The 20,745-nt window shown below is 41.0% G+C and overlaps 1 protein-coding gene across 1 annotated transcript; it reads right to left on the reverse strand.

The window, feature by feature from the left end:
* Positions 1-1,327: 1,327 nt before the first annotated feature.
* LOC143334421 (fructose-bisphosphate aldolase A-like) lies at positions 1,328-10,105 on the reverse strand. Its single transcript, XM_076753218.1, has 8 exons — positions 10,007-10,105; positions 8,205-8,321; positions 7,009-7,275; positions 5,457-5,617; positions 5,091-5,174; positions 3,978-4,152; positions 3,699-3,898; positions 1,328-2,771 (listed from the first exon to the last, which is right to left on the reverse strand). The coding sequence occupies exons 2-8, from the start codon at positions 8,314-8,316 to the stop codon at positions 2,673-2,675; spliced, it is 1,098 nt and encodes a 365-aa protein (XP_076609333.1). The 5' UTR covers positions 8,317-8,321; positions 10,007-10,105; the 3' UTR covers positions 1,328-2,672.
* Between the last annotated feature and the right edge of the window lie 10,640 nt (positions 10,106-20,745).

The raw sequence follows: 20,745 nt of genomic DNA on the forward strand, positions 1-20,745 counted from the left end.
TATTATTCCTACTAAGTCTGCAGTTTGACAATGTGACAATAGATCCAACCCTACAGGTGAGTACTGTATGTGTGTGTGTGTGTGTAAGCTTTTTTTCTGTTTTTCCTGTCTGTCTCAATATAATACAGCTATAAGCAGTATATAATCATGTAAAGCTTGGTCATCATTCCAGCTGTTGTAAATTCCAGATGAAAATCAAAGTTGCCAAACACAAACGTGTACATTTTGTCTGGAAATACTCCTCATAACAGCTGCAAGGCCTAAACACTGTCCTCTTGCACTGTGGAGCTGATGTACCTATAGATGGTGCTGCAGGTTAGTGTTGTGCTGATCAGGGTAAGAAAAAAAATTATTGATTTGAGAAAAAAAGCAGTAATCTATATATTAATATATGTAATATATCTATATCTGTTACATGTATATAATATATAATGTGATCAGCATTTCAAAGACAACTCACCACAGTAGTATTACAGTGCATTCTAAGAAAAAGCACATCAACCGACATTAATGCCATTTATGTGTTTCCTCAACATTGAAACAGACGATAGGAATCAAATGGTGGTCAGAACCCACCTAATTTGACTGACTTTGACTTGACTGAATTTGACACACACAGATTCATTATCTTCACATTTGAAAACCAGCATTGAGAATAATTGCAGTCTAACTGTACAGTAATAAATGTGTTTTTTGTACAGGTGTGGCAGGAAAGCTCTGCCACTAAGTCAGAACCGTTGAATAACCACAGGATGCAGATACAGCCTACAAAATACAATAATCTACGTTAGTGTAAAAATAGCAACCATTCAACAATGCACAAAAAGGGATGAGGGTCACAAGAGATCACAGCAACAAGGTGCTCCCAACCAGACTGCTGCATCTCCGCTGCCCTGAATGCAGCATCAGAAAAATTTTCTCTTGTCACTCGTAGATGCCTCCTCCGCAGTGATGGCAGCCGCCTTTAACAGCGGCATCTGCTGTGGCAGGACAGTGGCAGCTGAGCAAGCCACCGCTAGCTGCCTCTGCCACTGTTTGACACGATCTGAAATGCTGTTGTGTCATGAAATGTTGTGATTGGACCCTCAGGGCAACCATAGTAAATTGCATTGTGAGAAAAAAGAATAATATACCGTGAATATACTCATACCCTGTGATCCTCTGATACAGGTCATAAGGTCATACCACTTCTTCTGCCTGGGAGCTGGCCTGGTAATTGGACAGCACATGAAATCCTGTTATGCACATCAGGGAGGCATTAGCAAACCCCCGCACCTGGTACATGTGAACCAGTCTTCCATACCAGTTTTTTTCTTCTCTATCTTTTCATCTCCCGTCAAACCATGTCTTGTGCTCCTGCACACTGTACAAAAACACAAGTAATAGTTTTGTCGCACACTGTGCCTGCTCACAGTGACAAATAGGCCAAGAAATCCTGGCTTTGTCTGCCTGAAGCAGGCTCTGCAGGAGGATGTTACCTATCAAAGATGAGCCCGTCTTCCATACTTCACCCTGTGTTATGTGTTATTTGAACCTATTTGGTTTTGTCTGAACAACTGGTAACGCACTGACACCAGCACAGGTTTAAGCCGAATCTGAACGAGCCTGACCTGAAGTGTGCAAAATCAGTACTCAGGGGACTCAGCCTCCTTCACAGTCACCTCATCCACTTTCTTCAGCCCTCTGCTACCAGAGCTGCAGCTGCTCTTAAACACTGACAAACTGTATGTTAGAGACCTGGGCTGATAAACAAGATGAAAGAACTGAAATGCCAACAATAGACTTACATGCAATTGACATATAATAACATAATAACTGTGTGCTGAACGATGTATTTTACTCTTATGTTGCATATTCTTCCCCTTCCTGACACTCCACTTATACTTTCCTGAAGCAGGTTTTAAAGGCAGCAACACTTCGCACATGATCGGGGAATATTTCTAGTATTGTAATATCATAGTTAGTAAGAATTATAACAGCGACAGAGCTGTATGTGTCTGAATTTTCTCTGAAAATCAGGAAACCGTATCCACTTTCTAACACAGAAGGGTGAAGTTAAAGCTGCACCTTCTCCTCACTGCGATGCACTGAAAAGTCCCCACTGCCCCTCAGTATGAAATAAATAATTTTGATCAAACATGATCAAAACAACACAGGACATCATTTGTTGTGGAACATTTTAATTTGAATCTCTTTCCAGTGTACACACTCTAATACTGTGTATTCATTATTAACATCCTCTACAAAGTGTCCCTCCAGCAGTTGGTTCAGTTGAATAATGAAGGCACGTGTGCTTAAGAATCATTCAGACTGTTAAAAAGCACAGAAGGAACTACATACAGAGGACACCTCTGGAGAAGAACTGTCTTTCTCTCTGTGGGGTTTTAGTGCACAAACAAAATAAAGTGACACAACACAGCAGCTGTAGGGTAACACTGACTTCACAGGTTCAAAGGCAAACTTAAAGAAGACCGGGCTTATGGGTATTATAGTCATCTCTTTCAAGCAATCATGTTTTTCCGTCCAGAAACTCATTAGGCTCTCATCAGTAAAGGAATGATGTTGACTGGTTGGTTAGTCTGTGCGTGTCAGCCTGTTCCAGCTGCTTGTGGAAGGAAGGAGTGCGGTGACGGGTGGAAAGGGGGGTGAAGTGCATTGAGGAGAAGCCGACCTCAGTAGGCGTGGCCAGCTACAAACAGGGACTCCTGAGCTGCTGCTCCTCCACTCTGTCCAGAGGATGCATACTTCCCCACAGCTGCCTGGCTGTTACTCTGGAAAAACACGACACAGACAAGGATACGTTAAAACATAGGCTTCATTCTCTTCATCATTTGTAAAACTTGCACGCCCACTTTCATGACTTTATATTAATAGGTTAGAATTAAATTATATATTTTTGACGTGATTTTAAAGATTTCTGTCCTCAGCAGGAACCACTGGGCTTCAGGCTGAGTGCCACAGACAGGGTAGGGAGGTCAGAAAGCACTACTTGTTGGTTTTAGTCTTAGTCAAAAATATTGAGTAATAGAATCAGAATGAAAAACCACCAGCCTTGTCTTTTCATATTTTGTAGTTTGAGCAGTATCACAGGGCTGGGAACCCGTGAGGCCATTCATAAATACAAACATCCAATTGGTTTTTTCAGCAATAAATGGAATAGACATAAAACAGTAGATTGACTCCTTCTGAGTGGTCCCTGAACGACATGATGACCATGTAATAAAGAGTATAAAAAAGATGGCCATGAGTCTCTCATGTCTTTGGAATAGCTTATTACTGATCAATAAAGCGTTAATGCATTATCTACTAACCATTCTTTAAGCCACTAGTTAGTGCTTCTAAACCTCATATACGAATGCTACATATTAGAAAGCAGCATAACACATTACATGTTACACATTACTTCATGTTGAGGCATGAATACTAATAATCCATCAATATAACATAAAATGTAATAACACTTCATGAAAATGCCATAAGAACAAATGTGAATGTAGTTACTTGTAATGGAGTACTTCTACATTGTGTTAGTGTTACTTTTACTTGAGGATGTGAATTGTTCTTCCACCTCTGGAGATTAGACACAAACTGTGCTGTATTGAACAGGAGCCATGGTCTTCTACATCTGATTTTTCCTGTGTGAATTAAACACTTGCAGTCTCCATCCCTCTCCTCCTCCTCCTCCTCCTCCTCCTCACCAAAGCTCTCCTGATGTACTCATCCTGGCAGGCCTTGCCGTTCTCCTTCTTGCCTCCCCAGGCCTTCAGTGCTGAGGCCTGCAGGGCCCGACCGAAAGAGAAGGTGAGGGCCCAGGGCCGGTGCAGGGGACACTGGTTGATGGCGTTCAAGTTGATGGTGGCCTCCTCCTCACTCTGGCCGCCCGACAGGAAGGTCACACCTGGGGGATGAGAATGTGAAGGAGCAAGGTGCAAATAAAGCATACTTGTAATAAATAACTATCTGTATGTCCATCTCACCTGGCACAGCTGGGGGAACAGTGCGGCGCAAGGCAGAGACAGTTGCCATGGCGATCTCTTGAGGGCTGTTCTTTTTGGGGCAGGAGTGTCCGGCGGTCACCATGTTGGGTTTGAGCAGCGTGCCCTCCAGATAGACGTGGTGGTCAGACAGTGACTTGTAGACAGCTGCCAACACCTGAGAGAGAGAAGCACTGCTGTCACTCCTTTGGTTCAGGTAAAACCTTCCTATTTCATTATTATTACACTGAACAGTTTGTAAAATAGGTTGTTCAGTCTGATCTTTTATTGGCAATGGAGCAGACACTGCTCAGCGTTGTGAGTATGGAGTCTCATCTCTACTCATGCTGCTTCCTCTGCATTGTGTTTGAAAATACCACTATTACCACGTTGGCATGCTCCTTTCATCCGAGGCTTTATCAGCTGTGTCCTCTCAAATCATTTACATTGTGGATATAGTCTTTTCACGTGATTTCTTTTCAAGAAACGTGGTGTGTAAAAGCTAATCTCATAATGCTAAGGTCAAAAAATTACGCCATAAAAATGATTTGAAAGCTGTTAAAACCACAAAGACTTTTTCACACAGCGGTTTTTAAAAGCTGATATATTTTATTGCTGATACTAGCAGTTGTAGATGTAGCTGAATGGCTGATGAAGAAAGCAGATCATCTAGGGGAAAAAAGATTATTTTCCTAAGAGAGTGCTCCAGTTCTGTCTCACAAATGTTTGTTCTTTTCATCTGGAAACCCTCTGAAACAGCTTTGTGGTACTGGCAGTGTGTGAAAAGGTTGCTGTAAAACGCTAATCACCAGTAAATTCACCAACAACTAACTTAGCAGATAAGATGTTACTGGATGAGACTGTCAGAAGAACTTGAATCAAAGGGAAAATATGCACCACAGGTTACTGGACTGCTGGCCAGCAGGCACACACTCCTTTGCTGAAAGCATGCCAAATTCAGAGCGATGATGACATTTTCCCACGTTAGTAAGAGCCGCACTTCCATCCTTTCCATAATATCAGAGGTGAACCACAATGATGACTCTAATATCTGCAGTTTTTTTCTGAAGACAATCTCAGCCAATTCATCCATCTGTTCCAGCCTCCATCACTCACCTTCTCCGTCACATACTGGCAGCGCTGCAGGTCGTGGTCACCATCTGGAAGAATCTCAGGCTCCACGATGGGTACGATGCCATGCTGGCGGGGGGGAGCAGCAGGGAGGAAGTTAAGTAGTGGAAGAGAACATAGCGTCCAGCGTCATGACAACAGACAATAGTACTTCCTCTACTGTGATTGTGACTTGTGTATCAACTGTTGTACAGTTAGTTGAGGTAACCTCATTGACCAGCTGTACTGAGCTGTTTGTATTACATCACTGTATTGAGAAAACACACTTCTGTAACTGTCATGTGAATGTGTGTGGCATTTGAGAGTGTGTGTGTGTGTGTGTGTGTGTGTGTGTGTGTGTGTGCGTTTCACCATCTGGCAGATGCTGGCATAGCGGGCCAGCACGTTGGCGTTCTCCATGATGGCCAGCTTGGATGGGGTGGTGGGGGTGATCTTTAACACACATCGCCACTTGGCAAAGTCAGCACCGTCCTTCTTATACTGGGCGCAGCGCTCGTAGAGCCCATCCAGACCTGACAGAGACACAGCACAGACGGGGGGTGTGAGTGGTGAAGGAAGGGGTAGACCCTTCTTAATGAGGCAAGGAAAGGAGGCTGACTTAAGCTCAGAAATACACCTCCAACACGTAGCGTTTATCAGTTTCTATTTACAGTGTTAGTACTGATCAAAAGTGTTTTCTGCTGCTGTGCCTCCAGGTGCATGTCAACAGGACGTGAACAGGATGTTTGATAGCTCATTTCTGTCTTAAATTCTAAATGTTTATACACGGCCACTGTTGCAGAAAGTGTAGATAAGGTCAGACGTACTGAGACTTAGCTAAAGCAGAAAAAAGAATGGAAAGCAACCAGCCTCTCCCTCTACGTAAGTCTCAGCACCAGCTCTGCCTTTTGTTTAGTCTGCATTTGGGTTCCATCCCATGTTGTCCCGTGACACTTATGACAGGTCAATATACTGTCTAAACTGCATGCACAGGTATATATAACAGGCATCCATGACTCAGACTCATTTTGGGAAGTTTTGCATGCAGTGGAGAAATCAGCTAAGAGCTCAAGTATCGAGGTACATCTGTCCTGTAGTCCAAAGCTGTAGCTAAGGAATAGTTAAAGAAATGTAGCTTTAGAATATTTGCTTGTGTATAAACACAAACAGCTAACATGTTAACTAGGGCAGTTCATTAGATGTGTTGGTAGGTGTGTTTTGTTTCACTTTGGACAGAGAGAGCCAGGCCTGAGGCTTGGCTGCCAGTCCCATTCTCAGTCTCGCTGCTCCACACCCGCTTGATTGATTCTGTCCTGAATCAGAAGACGGGCAGGTGCAGAGGGTGCGCAGGTGATATAGCAACATTTAAATCATCCTTTTAAACTCCAGAAGAAATAAAAATGTAGTAGCATAGCATTTGGTCACTCTGCCATGCTACTTGGTGGAAAAACTACACAACTCTTAAAATAGCTATGCTACCCAGCCACTACTGGTCAGTGTAATTAAGTGTAATTTAACTTGGAGCACTACTCCCCAAACTGCCTGTACTTATATATTCATAATAAACATTCAGATTGCTTCGCCGTTTTCTTTAATTCTATGGACGGTTGTGTGTTTGATGTAGCTGTGTTGTTGGAATTATGAGCTGTCATTTGTCTGTGCTTGTTTGGCACACTGTTTGCCTTTAGTTCATTTATTTTATATGTGGTAATTTAATCCACTTTTACATTACTTCATTGGCAACTGGCTTTAAGGATTGTTTTAATGTGTGGAAAACTGATATCATACATCATACATACACAAATCATACACCCTGATGATAGTAAAGGCCATCGGTAATCAGTCGCCTTGCTTAGGGCACACAATCTATCTCCTGACACCAGTAGTTTTCCTGCCTTCACTGTAGTAAACAGTGCCTCTGTACCTTGAGTGGTGGTTTCTGCATTGGTGCCAGCGAGGGGAACCACGCCCTTGTCCACCTTGATGCCCACCACCATGCCCTTTTCTTTGATCAGCTGGGGGAAAGGCTTGCCATCGTCCGTCTTCTGGTAGAGCGTTTCGTGAAAGAAGATGACGCCGCCGATGCAGGGGTTGACCTGGTCGTCAGCGGTGAAGAGGAGCTGGCGGTACAGCCTCCTGTTCTCCTCAGTGTTCTCAGTGTTGATGGCCTGGAAGCGCTTGGCCATGCTGCCTAGAAGTGCCAGTAGACAGGGAAGGTGGGTGGAGTGAGAGACACTTCAGATTACAAACTGGAGCTTAAACGTCATTTACTAGTCAGGAAGGGCCTAACGAAAAGACAATTAAATAGCATTTTAGGAAGTGAAGAATCCAGTGAAGACAGGAAGTGATGTGTTGTATTGAAATTTTAAAGTAACCATGATCTTGAGAGTAACTGGAGTCCAGAGCGATACCACCATGGTCAAGTGTGAGACATCTGTCAATCAAGCAAGCACATTTTGCAAGCCATGGTGCTATGTTTAGAGTTCAGGATTTCTTTCATATTTCACACATTAAACAGTCATCCAGACTCTTCACCTTCACAAAAAGTATATATGATGAGTAGTTCCAGTAGTTCTGACTGCCAAGATCATTTTAAAGGCAAAAAGCATCATGAGTCTTAAGACATAAATTAGAGAAGGTGTTTTGAGAGAAGCTGATGTGCAACTAAATAAAATTGAAAGGGGGCCCAAAACTTCTCATCGCCGTCTAATCGTACGAGTGGTGACAGCCAATCATCTTTTAAAGCTCACTGTAATTATGTGTGTTGTGTAGCTGGAAAGGACATGTCAGTTAAACATGACACAGCTACTGCACAAAGTGTGCTGTCTATATCACATTTGTGTGGTGTCTCTGTTATTTTGTCCACAACCTTTATAGTACGTGCATCAAACATTTTAGGCCATGAGTAAGACTGGAAATGCCACCAGGTAACAGTGACTGAAGTCCCTGATTTGAAAAAAAAAAACAGCCTATACATATTCTAAGTGTTTTTACTGTGATTACTGCATGACTGAATTGGACTCGACTGTCGTTGGTCATCGTGGTTAACGGGATGCGTGTGACCCTGCTACGTCCTTACCTGCAGGTCACACAGTCAGTGTGTGCCTGCTGCGGTCGTACCTGTGGATTCATCAGCTGCCAGGATGCCTTTCCCAGCCGCTACGATCCTCTGAGCGATATCGCTGAGTTCCTTCTTCTGCTCAGCACTCAGGAAGGGGTACGCGTGAGTCATGTTGACTGGGATGAAGATAAGAAGAGAACGAGAGAGACTTACTTCTTAGTAATGGAATCAGGAGAGTGTGCAGTCTCACAAAATCAAACCAGAAGATGACACAATTCTATTAATATATTATAAAATAGTTGAACAGCTCTTTTTATTTGTTCCTACAGAATATTTCTTTAGTTTTCTTGGCCTGAAAACTGCAGGGTTTTTTTTTTTTTTTTTAGTTTCCACTTATTTATTCATGGAAAGGTTAAATTTCATCCTCCATATGTAAAAACAGACGAAATAAAAACAGAAGAGCAGCTCAAGTACACATTCTACATCAGCTCCTACACCCTCACCCTCCAAAAATACACACAAAGTATTTCAATACTGTAATAATAAAATACAATGATGAAAATTAGTTTTAAAAACAAAGCAAGAGAACAGCACAAGTAATACACTTAAGTACAGTTTCTAGGTATTTGCACTTTATGTCAGTGTTTCCATTCTACGCAATTCTATATTTCTTTTCTGTTATTTCAGAGAAAGATTCTGTTTTCTTTTTTCTCCACTACATCATTTATGTGACGGCTAAGGCTACTTTAAGATTTGTTTATTTATTTAAGATTAATTCTGGGGCATTTTCACCTTTATGGGATGGAACAGTATAGAGCCAGACAGGAGGCACAGGAGCACAGAACATAACATGAAAACAGTGATTTTTGGCTGGAACTGAAGTGGGGATGTTGGACTTTTGTTGCATAGCCTTTTACAGAAGTACGAACACTCTAGATTCATCACTGAACCACCTTGTAAAATACAATGTGCTGTAAACGATGACCAACCTTTTTGATTTGTGACCCTTTACAAAAAGCCAATGTCTGATTGTATCATGATCTGTGTTTCAGGTGTCTATACAGTCTTTATAGTTGGATGGAAGTCCTGAAATCGTCACATATTTCAGATGAAAAAAAAAAAAGAGATTAAACAAAAATGAAAACAGATTTGATGATCAGAACTTCTGGTTTTTCTTCTTTTCTCTCTTATTCATGATCTCGTGACCCCACACTAAACTACCTTGAAGTTAGGTTTAAGTAGTAACTATTTTTGCTAAATAATACGTCAGTACTTCAAGTTAAGTGGGATTGTTCTCTCACTTGAAGTTGAGTATTTTGCTGGATTGCCATTTTTACTGAGAGTAGGATCCGGATAATAACAGTAATAACATCTGGATAGGGTATTTTTCCTCCACTGACAGCTGAATGCGGATAATAAATCACCTGTACAGTCTGTGCCCACACACTGGCTGCAGGCTGACAGGAACTACTAACTTTTTCCTGCTTGCCCTCCACAGCAGTAGGCGTATTAATGCTGTAATAAGCAGCTTCTCATGACGGCACTTCCGCGTCCGTGACATCTGAATGACTTTTCGAGATTCCAAGAGCAAACAGGCCTCCAGAGAAACTTATGGAACACCGACTTTCACTTTATTAAGCTACTTGACTGTGGCAAAGTAACGTTATGTGGCTTTAGAAAAACGGTAACATTCGAAATAACGTTAGTATAACCATAACATCATTGTTCCAAAGTGCTTTAAAAACATGCAATAAAAACACGTGAGAAGTTAGACTAATAAACTCAATATGAAATGAGCACGAGCAAAACGTGCCTTCTTCCCAAACGTCTGAAATTCTTGGATGGTGAAAATAAAACTCACCAGACTGTTGCTACGAGCAATGACAGAGGGACGCGAATAGATGCAGGAAGCTGCCGTCGTAAAACCGGAGCGATGGAGGGCGCACGAGACGGAGAGTATATGAGCAGAGCAGAAGGGCGAGGCCTCATCGAGAACTGTCCAATCAGAGTTCAGCTTTCAACGGGACAGAGCAAAGCCTCATCCAGTAGGAGGATGTTGTAACTGTGTCGTCGGGCTCTGACAGTTTGAGCAATGATGCTGGTTATGCGGGTATTTGTAACCCTTGTCGTCGTCTTGCAGGCAATTAGTTAGCGAATTGATCGAAACTCCTGCTGGACAGCTCTGTAGAAGTCTTCTAGATTCGCTCAAATATTCGAAAGATTATCAAATTAAAATATTCAAATGTAATCTACAAAGTAGTGTGAGGAAAGTGGTAAACCAAGTCCATGTTTCAGTTTGTAAGATGCGGGTGTGTGAGAAGGAATAAATCAGTCCTACAGGTTCAGGGTTTTCCTCATAACTTTAAAAAGTTCTGCACCCAGCTTAGTCAACTCATCCCACACCTACTCCATCCCTCCATCCCTGCCTCAACAATGCCAACTTGCTGAAAAAACCCATACTATAATATTGATTTAACATTACTGTAACCACTCAACATGTGTAAACAAGATGATAGATGGCAATTCCATAAGATATTACTATAATAATATAATAATAAACTTTATTACAGACTCAATGGTCCAGATAAGAGCAAGACAACACATATAAAAGATATAAAAAACACAATAAGAACTAATAAACTTATATCGCACAATTCTGTCTCAACTTGTGTTTACATAAATATGTTGACATATCACAGTTTCAGTCATACAAGATCATCCCATCAAAAACAATGGGAAAGATTACCAACACTCCGAGTAAAGGCCAGCTCACCTCACTACATAAATTGTAGGTTTTCTGTCTGTGTTCAGGACATTTATGGCCGAAGAGGCTTGTTTTTGTAGAGCACATTCAGGACTTCTGTGTCCAATTTCAAGATAATTGGACTTGTGTTGGGCGGCACGGTGGCGCAGCAGGTAGTGGAATAAGTGCACGTGCCTCACAGCAAGAAGGTTGCTGCTTCGAACCCTGGGTCGGGCAGGGCCTTTCTGTGTGAAGTTTGCATGTTCTTCCCGTGCATGCGTGGGTTCTCTCCGGGCACTCCGGCTTCCTCCCACAGACCAAAAACATGCTCATTAGGTTAATTGGTCTCTAAATTGTCCGTAGGTGTGAGTGTGAGTGTGTGAGTTGTCTGTCTGTGTGTTTGTGTATGTAGCCCTGTGATCGGCTGGCGACTGGTTCAGGGTGTACCCCGCCTCTCGCCCATTGCTAGCTGGGATAGGCTCCAGCCCCCCGCAACCCCGAAATGGGATGCGCGGGTATAGAAGATGAATGATTGAATGAATGGACTTGTGTTGTGAAGGGTGTGGCCTTTAGAAAACTGAAGTTTTGTGCCTTAAGTGCAGTGTCACCATTTGGCCACTTGGGCTCATGTTTCATGGGAGGCAAATGCACATCATTTCCATTTATTGGGTCAGGTTTTATTTTATTCTAGCGCTTTCATTTCAGCTCACAGCAATTTGAGCTGCTGCGACCAAAAAAAATGTACAAAATAAAAACAATGATAATAATAAACTACAACAAACACAGTAGGGTTTTGCTCCTTTGGGGAACTCATAGTTCAGTCTTGCCAATCACTAGCAGAGGGTGACCATAGACTATATCATCAAAAACCGAGCCAGTTTTTCCAGATTTTCATCCCATGTTTAAAACATGATATTTCATGTAATGTTGCAAGATAGTGGAATACAAGAGAAATATTTTGATGAAGTACATATAGATCCAATAACAACAATAATGATAATAAAAAAAATCACAACCAAAAAATCTTCATATGATAATAACAATGATTTATTGATTGCTGTCGAGATGTAAAGAAAATTCCAACAGCACCCACTACCCACCCACCAACACCACCAACCACCACCTCAAAAAAACAAAAAGTGGAACTGCTTGTTGCCTGTAAAACACAGATGAGGGCTTACATAACTGTGGCTACGCAGTTCTGGGCATACGTGACGATCCTCACATGCAGGATGTGTGGGTGAGCGTCATCACTCTGAGGAAGCCTGGCTGGCATACAGCCAGCCATCCAGAGTACGATGTCAGTGTTCAGTCATGTGTTTCCAACTGTTACATTTACTCAGCTACGACTGCAAAATGTATAGGTGAAGCTGATGGTCCCATAAATATGTGATGCAGTAAAATTTGACAAAATCACTTTGCAGCCATCACATGATTAAGAATAATTGGCTGAATAAGGAATCAGTTACAGTCTGTGGCCCTCAGTCATTCAGACAGTATTATGTAATGCAACCTTTGTGCAATTCCACAACACAACTGATGCCTTTTCCTTTGAGGGTATAGAGACCAGATTAAAGCTCACTTTATCAGCTCAGTGATACACTGTGTTCTAACTAGGCTCTTTCATTAAAAACAGAGGTTCTTTTATTTTCCTAATTTCAACAGGTGGCATTTAAATGCTGGTTCAGAGGCTTTAAAGGCCGTACTGCAGTGGTATGAATGGTTTGTATTTCCGGATGTGCTTTGTTATGGATCAGGAACCTGTACTATGCCTCACATCCACATATGTGCTGAGATGGGCTCAGCTCCTTGCAAAGGATATAGTATAGATAAATAAAAAGGACTGGCAATGACATAATCACACCTAGTCAAGGTTAGAAATATATGAGAATTACAGCAAAACTTTTAAATGGGAGGAGAGAAGGGTAAAATAAGGGAGAATCCTGGGAAAATGGGAGTTGACAGGTCTGGAGAGTATAATGGGCAAAATTAAAAAAAACATTAAAGGATGTGCCAACATGCTGAGGCAAGTGTGTTGTCTCATTTCTGGTTCCTATGTTAGTGGTGGTATATGTCTGGTGCTGTAATATGAGGTAAAATTGCTTTTCCATAATTATTATTTGCACTTAAACCTTCATTAGTACTGCTCAAGCACTCCTCATTTAGCAACCCCCCTCACTCATGTTATGCCAATGACGCATTGCCCTCAGATGGAGGGCAGGAAGTAAAAACCACAATGGACGAAATGGAGGAAAGTTCTTACTGTGCTAGTTTAGATGAAATCATGAGAGAAAGGTATAAACAGAAAATCAGAACATATGCTGGATGTGGATGCCCCTACATTATGAACTGAAACGTTTGCCTGCTATTAAGGCAATAGATATAACAACTACATGGTCATTCAGATGTTGTTCTCCTCTAGAAACCAAATGAAAGCATACAAAAGTATGGAGGCATGCAACTTTTTTGATAACGGTTGACCACTGTAGCCAGGTGCTTCGGAATGACTGCCGTCTTGTTTTTGCAAGGGTGATTAGCTTTCATTTTCCTGTGGATAAAGCTCACAGCAAACATTCAGCACTGTGGTGCTGAATGTTGATGTTTATATTATGTATGCTAGGCTAGGATAACCACTTGCAAAGGTCCGGTGAAACACCACTAAAGACGCGGATCATAGTGAAACAAAATGGAAAAGTCATTGCAGTCGCAAGGCAGGATAAGTCATTTGCATTCACCTGTCTTTAATGAAACTGTTAACCCCAATTTAACAAGTCTTAGTCAAGTCGCTTGTAGCTATTACTTTAATCACCGTAGATAGGTAATGTTATACTACTTGCACCATCTGACTTAGCTCCCCTCGACCGTAGACAAAGGTTCATAAGCCATTTATGTCTTCTATTTTTCACCCTTCCGAACAACAACTTTTGGTACTCGATAAAAGCTCCTCCTGGCTTCTCAGTTTGGTTGATTTGAGCAACCGTAAATGACACAAAACATAGGCATTTTGAGTGTGTTATAGTGCTTCTGCAGAAGATCAACTTCCTGGCCTCCATCTGCAATTCTCGCCTCAACAAAAGAGTGATGTGACATCATATGCAAACAACCTAAATCCATGGTTGCTACACTTGTACGCTTGTCTGTTTTGCTAGCTACCTGCAAGAACAGGTAGCTACCCCCCCCCCCCCCCAAGTACAAAAGTACAAATAAAGAAAACGTTGCGTTCCAGTATTTTCCAAGATTTAAACATACAGGAAGGCCCTCCGCAATGCCAGAGCAGCAGCCCACTGTTAATAGAGGAAATAAGAACAACCCCAGGTTTTTTCAGCACTCTCTGTCAGCCAGGCTGTCAGAGAACTATTCAGCCATGTACTCATAAAGCTCCCAGTGGTAGTGAATTGATGAGCTTCTTTAATGATAAAATTCTAATTATTATTGACAAAATTCATCACCTCCTGCTTTCAAATGGTGACATTTTATCAAAACACAGGGACCTTATAGCAGCTGTTAACCCTGATATATATTTAAACTGCTTTTCTCCCATCATTCTTCACCAACTAACTTCAATGATTTCTTTATCTAAACCATCAACCTGTCTCTTAGATCCCATCCCAAATAGGCTGCTATAAGAAGTTTTTCCCTTAATTGGCACTTTTTTTTACTAAATGTGATCAATCTGTATTTCAACAGGCCATGTTCCACAGTCCATTTAAGAAGCTGGAATTCAACCTCTTCTTAAAAAGTCGACTCTTGATCCTCTCTCTAAAATTATTTTCGGATTTTCAGTCAGGATTTAAAGTGCATCATAGCACAGACAGAACTGCTCAAAGTTAGAAATGTTCTTCGAATGCATCAGACAGAGGACTTGTCTCTGTACTTTTCTTGGTAGATCTTAGTGCTGCATTCAATACTATTGACCATCACTTCCTTTTACAGAGATAATTTTTCACATTACATGGATGACTTTCACCATTCTTCAAGTAATTCAGACAAAACTGAGACTACTTGGCCCTAAACACCTTAGAAACTCACTATCAAATTATGTAGCCACTCTGGATGGCATTGACTTGGCCTCTGGCACCACAAAAAGAATCTGATCAGGATACATCATTTGAGTCTTATATCAACAGTTGAATCAGTATGTTGCGGCAGGTGTTCTGACAACACAACATAATTTGATTTCCTTCTCTTGACCTACAAAGCGCTACATGGCCAACTACCATCATATCCTAAATAATACCCTAGTACCCCACTTGAACACTGTGTTTCCAGAATGCAGGCTTACTTGTGGTTCTTAACATCTCTGAGAGCAGAATGGGATCCAGAGCTTTCATCTATGAAGCTCCTCTACTGTGGAACATCTTCAAATCTCACTTCAGGGGGTAGACACCTTCACTGTGTTTAAGAGTAGTGTAGCGATGGGAGGACAGGCTGGTGTTTGTTAGCCAGCTTGCGCACTAGTTAATGCAAAGACTCATGGGAGTGTTTATGTTATGTTATGAGTTCATGGGACTGACATTGTAAAATGTTCATGTGTTGTAAATGTTGTTTTCTGGTTACTGTTGTCATGTTATGTGTTGGAGAGCGCCATGGTGATTATTTTACACTGTGCCACCATGGCTGTGACTGGTATGTAGAGTGAAGGCTTCAGTAAGTGTTCATGTTTACTGTGAGTGTTGAATGATAGTAAACAGCATACTGTTGGAGTCATGTGGTATATGTGGCACAGGACTTGCCATTAGACTGAGATCTCTGTCCTATGAGACTTTCTACTACATAGTTTGCCACAGTAGGCTTGTACCCTTCCTTTTAGGTAAAGCTTACAGTTAGGCCTGGCTCAGATTTGCCTTGGACCAGCCCCTAGTTATGCTGCTATAGGAGTAGACTGTCAGAGGTCTTCCCATGATACACTGAATTCCTTTCTTCTCTTTCCCCTCTCAAGTTGTACGATTTAATGTCCCAGTAATGTATGTCACTAACTTGGCTTCTTCCCCAGAGACTTGTGCTTTACCATTTTGCAGGCTTTCATCTTGCAGGATCCAAATGGATCATGGCTGCGCCTGGATTGTGGATTATGGTTGTGCCTACTGCTGTGGCCCTGCTTGGCACCCACTGTCATATTCCCATTATTATGTACATATATTGGCATGCAAATTTTGGACAATTTTCCAAATGAATTGTCCTAGTCAAAATTATCAAATTGTTAATGTGAACAGTTAAGTAAGTAGAAGATGAGCTTATCTTCAAAAGCCACAAAGTTAAAGAAGAAACATCCTCTTCAACATTTTAAACAGGATTAGTGCATCATTTCCTACTCTTGAGTAGTGCACTGCTACTGTGCAGTGACACAAATATCATCTTCATGGAAGAGTCATCAGAGGAAAATTCTTTCTGTGTCCTCACCACAAATTTCAGCACCAGAAGTTTGCAAAGGAACATCTAGGCCTGTGATCTAATGATGTTAAAATATAACTTTTTGGTTGCAATCAGCAAAGGTATGTTTGGAGAAAAAAGGGTGCATAATTTAATGAAAAGAAAACCTCTCCATCTGTTAAGCATGAGGGTGGATCAGTCATGCTTTGGGCTTGTGTTGCAGTCAATGGCATGGGGAACATTTCATTGTTAGAGAGAAGAAATGATTTAACTGAATGCCAGCAAATTCTAGAAACAAACATCATGTAGTCTGTAAAAATGCTGAAGATTAAAAGGATGGCTTCTACAACAGGATAATGATCCTAAACACGTCTCAAAATCCACAATGGACTACCTCAAGAGGACCAAGCTGAAGGTTTGCCATGGCCCTCACAGTCTCCCGACCTAAACCTTATTCACAATCTATGGATGAACTTCAACAGAACAGTATGTGCAAGATGGCCCAAGACTGCCCAAGACTTACTGACTTTCTTGCAAGGAAGAATGGGTGAAAATCCCCCAAAGAAGAAGTGAAAGACTCTTAGCTGACAATAAAACACCTTTACAAGCTGTGATACCTGTCACACCTTGTAAAGTACTGACCATGCAGGGTGCCCAAGCCTTTGATTCTGGCTACTAGCGTAATTATTCACAGTAATAAATATTTCACCAAGTGTAACTCAATTTTGCATACCACTGTCATATTGTTATTATGTACATACAGCATGTAATGGGGTATGTTATTAATATATGTGTACAAAATATACAGTACTTATACTATCATTATTATTCATGAATGTTGTTATAGCTATTATTATTAATGTCATTGCTGTGACTGTGCACATGCTCTGCCTGTTAAAAGGAAGTTTTTCCTTGCCACCATCACGGCTTGCTTGATAATGGGGTAATCGTGTGGTATCTGTACAGTACGGTCTAGTCTTTCAAACTCCACACCTCTGTAAGTTTGTAGACACCAAACCCATGTTGACATAACCCTGATGTCATCAGACTGATATCACCTGTAATGTTTTCCACAGAGGAGATTATACAACTCTTCACAGGATGAGCAGTGCTCCCCATGTCAAATAAACTTATCTTGAACTGTAAAATTGTCTTGTTGGATAAGCCACTGCATAGTGTCTTTTTATGTGACTATGTGGTCAAATTAAATATATTGAAAATTGTGACAAAGAGCTACATTTGGTGCTTGCCTTTAAAAAGATATCCATTAGTTCATTTATTCACCATTACTGGGTGAGTTTTAATTAAATGTAAGTTTCCTAGCTCTCGTTTGTTTGAACATTCTGTTTACATGGGACACTATAAGCATAAACAGAGAGAAAACAAACATTGTTATCAATGAAAAATAAAGACATCAAGACATCAATTCAACTCATTGAATGTGAAAGTAAGGATTAAAAGTGTGACACAGATCAACTGCATCATGTCATTTGATGCCTGTAGCACACTCAAGATTTGGGGAGGAAATTGAATCAAATGTTTAATTTTCTGGAGAGATGTTTGTCCTCCATAGCTGTAAACCAATATGAATTCAAGCTGAGCACAGCTGTTATTTTTCATGGAACAACCTGCCATGTCATACTAAGTACCTCTCAGAGCTGAAAGTCAAACTCCAAGGTCCTAGCCAGTTTCTCAGCTCTCTGCTCTCGAATCATCTGAAGTGAAATTAAAGCTGTGGCAAGTGCAAGTGGAATGGGCTAACACTGTGCATTTTCCTACCCTGCAAGAACAAAAGCCTGCTATGACATCTGAATACTGAATAGTGTGAAAACTCCTTCAGGCATGTGGTGAGAGTTTTTGGGACAAAAATGTAAAAGTAAACAAAAGCAACTGAACATATTTGCTACACCGTTTAATGTGGAACCTAGTGATGCCTGACAACCTATAATATGCCAAGCAATCAGGACCTCAACAACTACTAGCTACAACAACTTCCCTCTGCTTCTCCATATTCTCTAATTCTATAACCTGTATGTTCTGAGGATTTTCCCATTCTGAGGAGTCATGCACTGACATTTGCACTGCGTTGCATTTACAGTGCATTGCATTGAAACCTAGTGCCATTAGCAGTTCATTTCAAAACCGACCTAAGCCTGGAAAACCAGCTGCAAGTACTACTATTATCACCACCATGTGACATCAGATACATCACCGATGAGAGGGTTGGTATTATATATATGGTCAGTAATTGATTACTGCCCTCAAAAGATGGCCCTTGATGTGACAAAGGTCACCCAACCCTGGTGTAAGGGTTTCAATAGATAGGTTTATCACTCAAGTCTTTAATCCTTAAAGCAACTTTTTTAGTTTGAATAAACACACAGAGAGTAAGAAAGGAAAGAGAGTTCATCATTACAGGTGCAGTACATGCAGATATATAGAGGAGATGGATGTGACAGGATTATTGTACTGGTTCTGCCACATGATCCAGCAGTTCTCTGCTGCACCTTCATATCGTCATTGTGTCCCTCTCATAATGTGAATCTTCAAATGTAGACAGTACTGGATAATTAAAAAAAAAAGCTGTCACTACCCTTTGCCTATGTACAAACCTCTCATACACAGGCAGGCGGCTGTCACTCACACAGTGAAAAAATGATCCAACAAGGCTGATGAGGCTTTGAAGGAATGCTTTGATGAAGCTGAGTGGGAAGTACTTTGTGATGCTCATGGATAGAAGATTGACAGTCTCACACACTCTGTAACAATAATAATAATATAATCATATGATAATAATATAATATGTTGTTTTTCCAACAAGAAACTCTGGATTACTCTGGACATAGAGACTCTCCTCAAGGAAAGAGGAGGGTCTTTATGTCAGGAAACAAAGAGGAAGAGGGGAAAAAACAATTATGGGAGGAAGATAGAGAATCAGTTATAGCAGAACAACATTACTGGAGTTTGAAGGGGCCTCAAAACCCATAGATCAAAAGTGGCCGAATGATCTGAACTATTTATTCAGTAGATTTTCCATCAGTCATCTGCCCCTCTTCCTGCCCAGATGATGATGATGATGATGATGATGATGATGATGATGATGATGATGATGATGGCAGAGCTATCATTCCTGATGGAGAACATGTCCCACCCCTTACAGGACACAGAAACAGAAAAATTCACACATGTGCAATATCAGTTCATAATAAACTGGGCGATATCTGCATTTCCATTGTCTTTCTACAGACCACCGTCCACTGTCTGTTTTACTTATTATATTGTGCATTTGTTTATCATGTCTTTTTTGTTTTGTTTTGTTTTTTTGACTGATGCTATTGCTGCAACAACTGCAAATTTCGCAGTTGTGGCATTAATAAAAGATTATCTTATTACCTATTACCAATTAACCCCTTTACCCGTGGAATGCAAAAAAAAAAAAAAAATAAATAAATAAATAAATAAATGTAAATTTGGAATATTTATATATTTGCAAAAATCAATAAAGTTGATGAGGTAAAGCCATAAATATATTGTCTTTGTGCTACCTACAAAGGGGACTCAATCCGAATCCCAGAAGAAGAAAATACTTTTTTCTGAGCAGTGGCTCCAAGATGTAGTAACAAGTCATATGTAATATAATACATTTTGAAGGTAACTTGCCTAACACTGTCCGCCACCTACAAAGAAAAGTCAAACCAAGACAGATTGTTACTCCAACAGCACCAGTGTGGTTAAATGGCCGCTAGGCTGTCTTTTAACAGTGCAGCATATGAGAGGGGATTCTCACATCTCAACATAAAAGAAAAGGTGGTTAGGGTACAGATCTCATCTGTCACTGACTCATCACATGTCAAAGAGGAAACTTGTCAAAGATGAGACATTTGACCCAAAGCCAGATGTTGGCCTATGGATGGAGACAGCTAATCAGAAGCTCAAACTGGGAGGTGCATCTTTAACCTTTACCATGCAGGAAACTGAAGTGGAGGATAGTGAGGGAGATGCCGAGGACAGAGAGGAAGATTGTGTTTATTGAGACCATGTTATGTATGGGATGAGTACCAAAAAGAGTACATGACTTCAAAAATTATGTGTACCCTTATGTGTACATTACACATAGCCATTTGATCCATTGTTAATATATACTGCACATAAACTATTGTTTGGTGCAACTTTTAGTTCTTGTGCTTTTATTAACTTGTAGGTGTCATTTACACTTGTTGGATAAGACACCCAACACTCTGATCCACAGTAATTTACTGTAAGCCTCAAGCCCCTGAACAGGATAATGTAGTATGTAGGTGTGTACGTATGGATAGATACTCTATATGATACTACAGAGGTCTACCACTTGGTGGCAGTGCTGAAGAAGTTTTGGCCTGACTGTTCTCTGGGAAGTTCTCGCTGAGTAACCAATACCAACAGCACTGCCTCCTAGACTGACACCATGGGGAATAAGTTAGAGATGGATGGGACATTATTAGCTGTTT

This window comes from Chaetodon auriga, chromosome 16 (assembly GCF_051107435.1).
Source record: "Chaetodon auriga isolate fChaAug3 chromosome 16, fChaAug3.hap1, whole genome shotgun sequence".
Classification (NCBI taxonomy): domain Eukaryota; kingdom Metazoa; phylum Chordata; class Actinopteri; order Chaetodontiformes; family Chaetodontidae; genus Chaetodon; species Chaetodon auriga.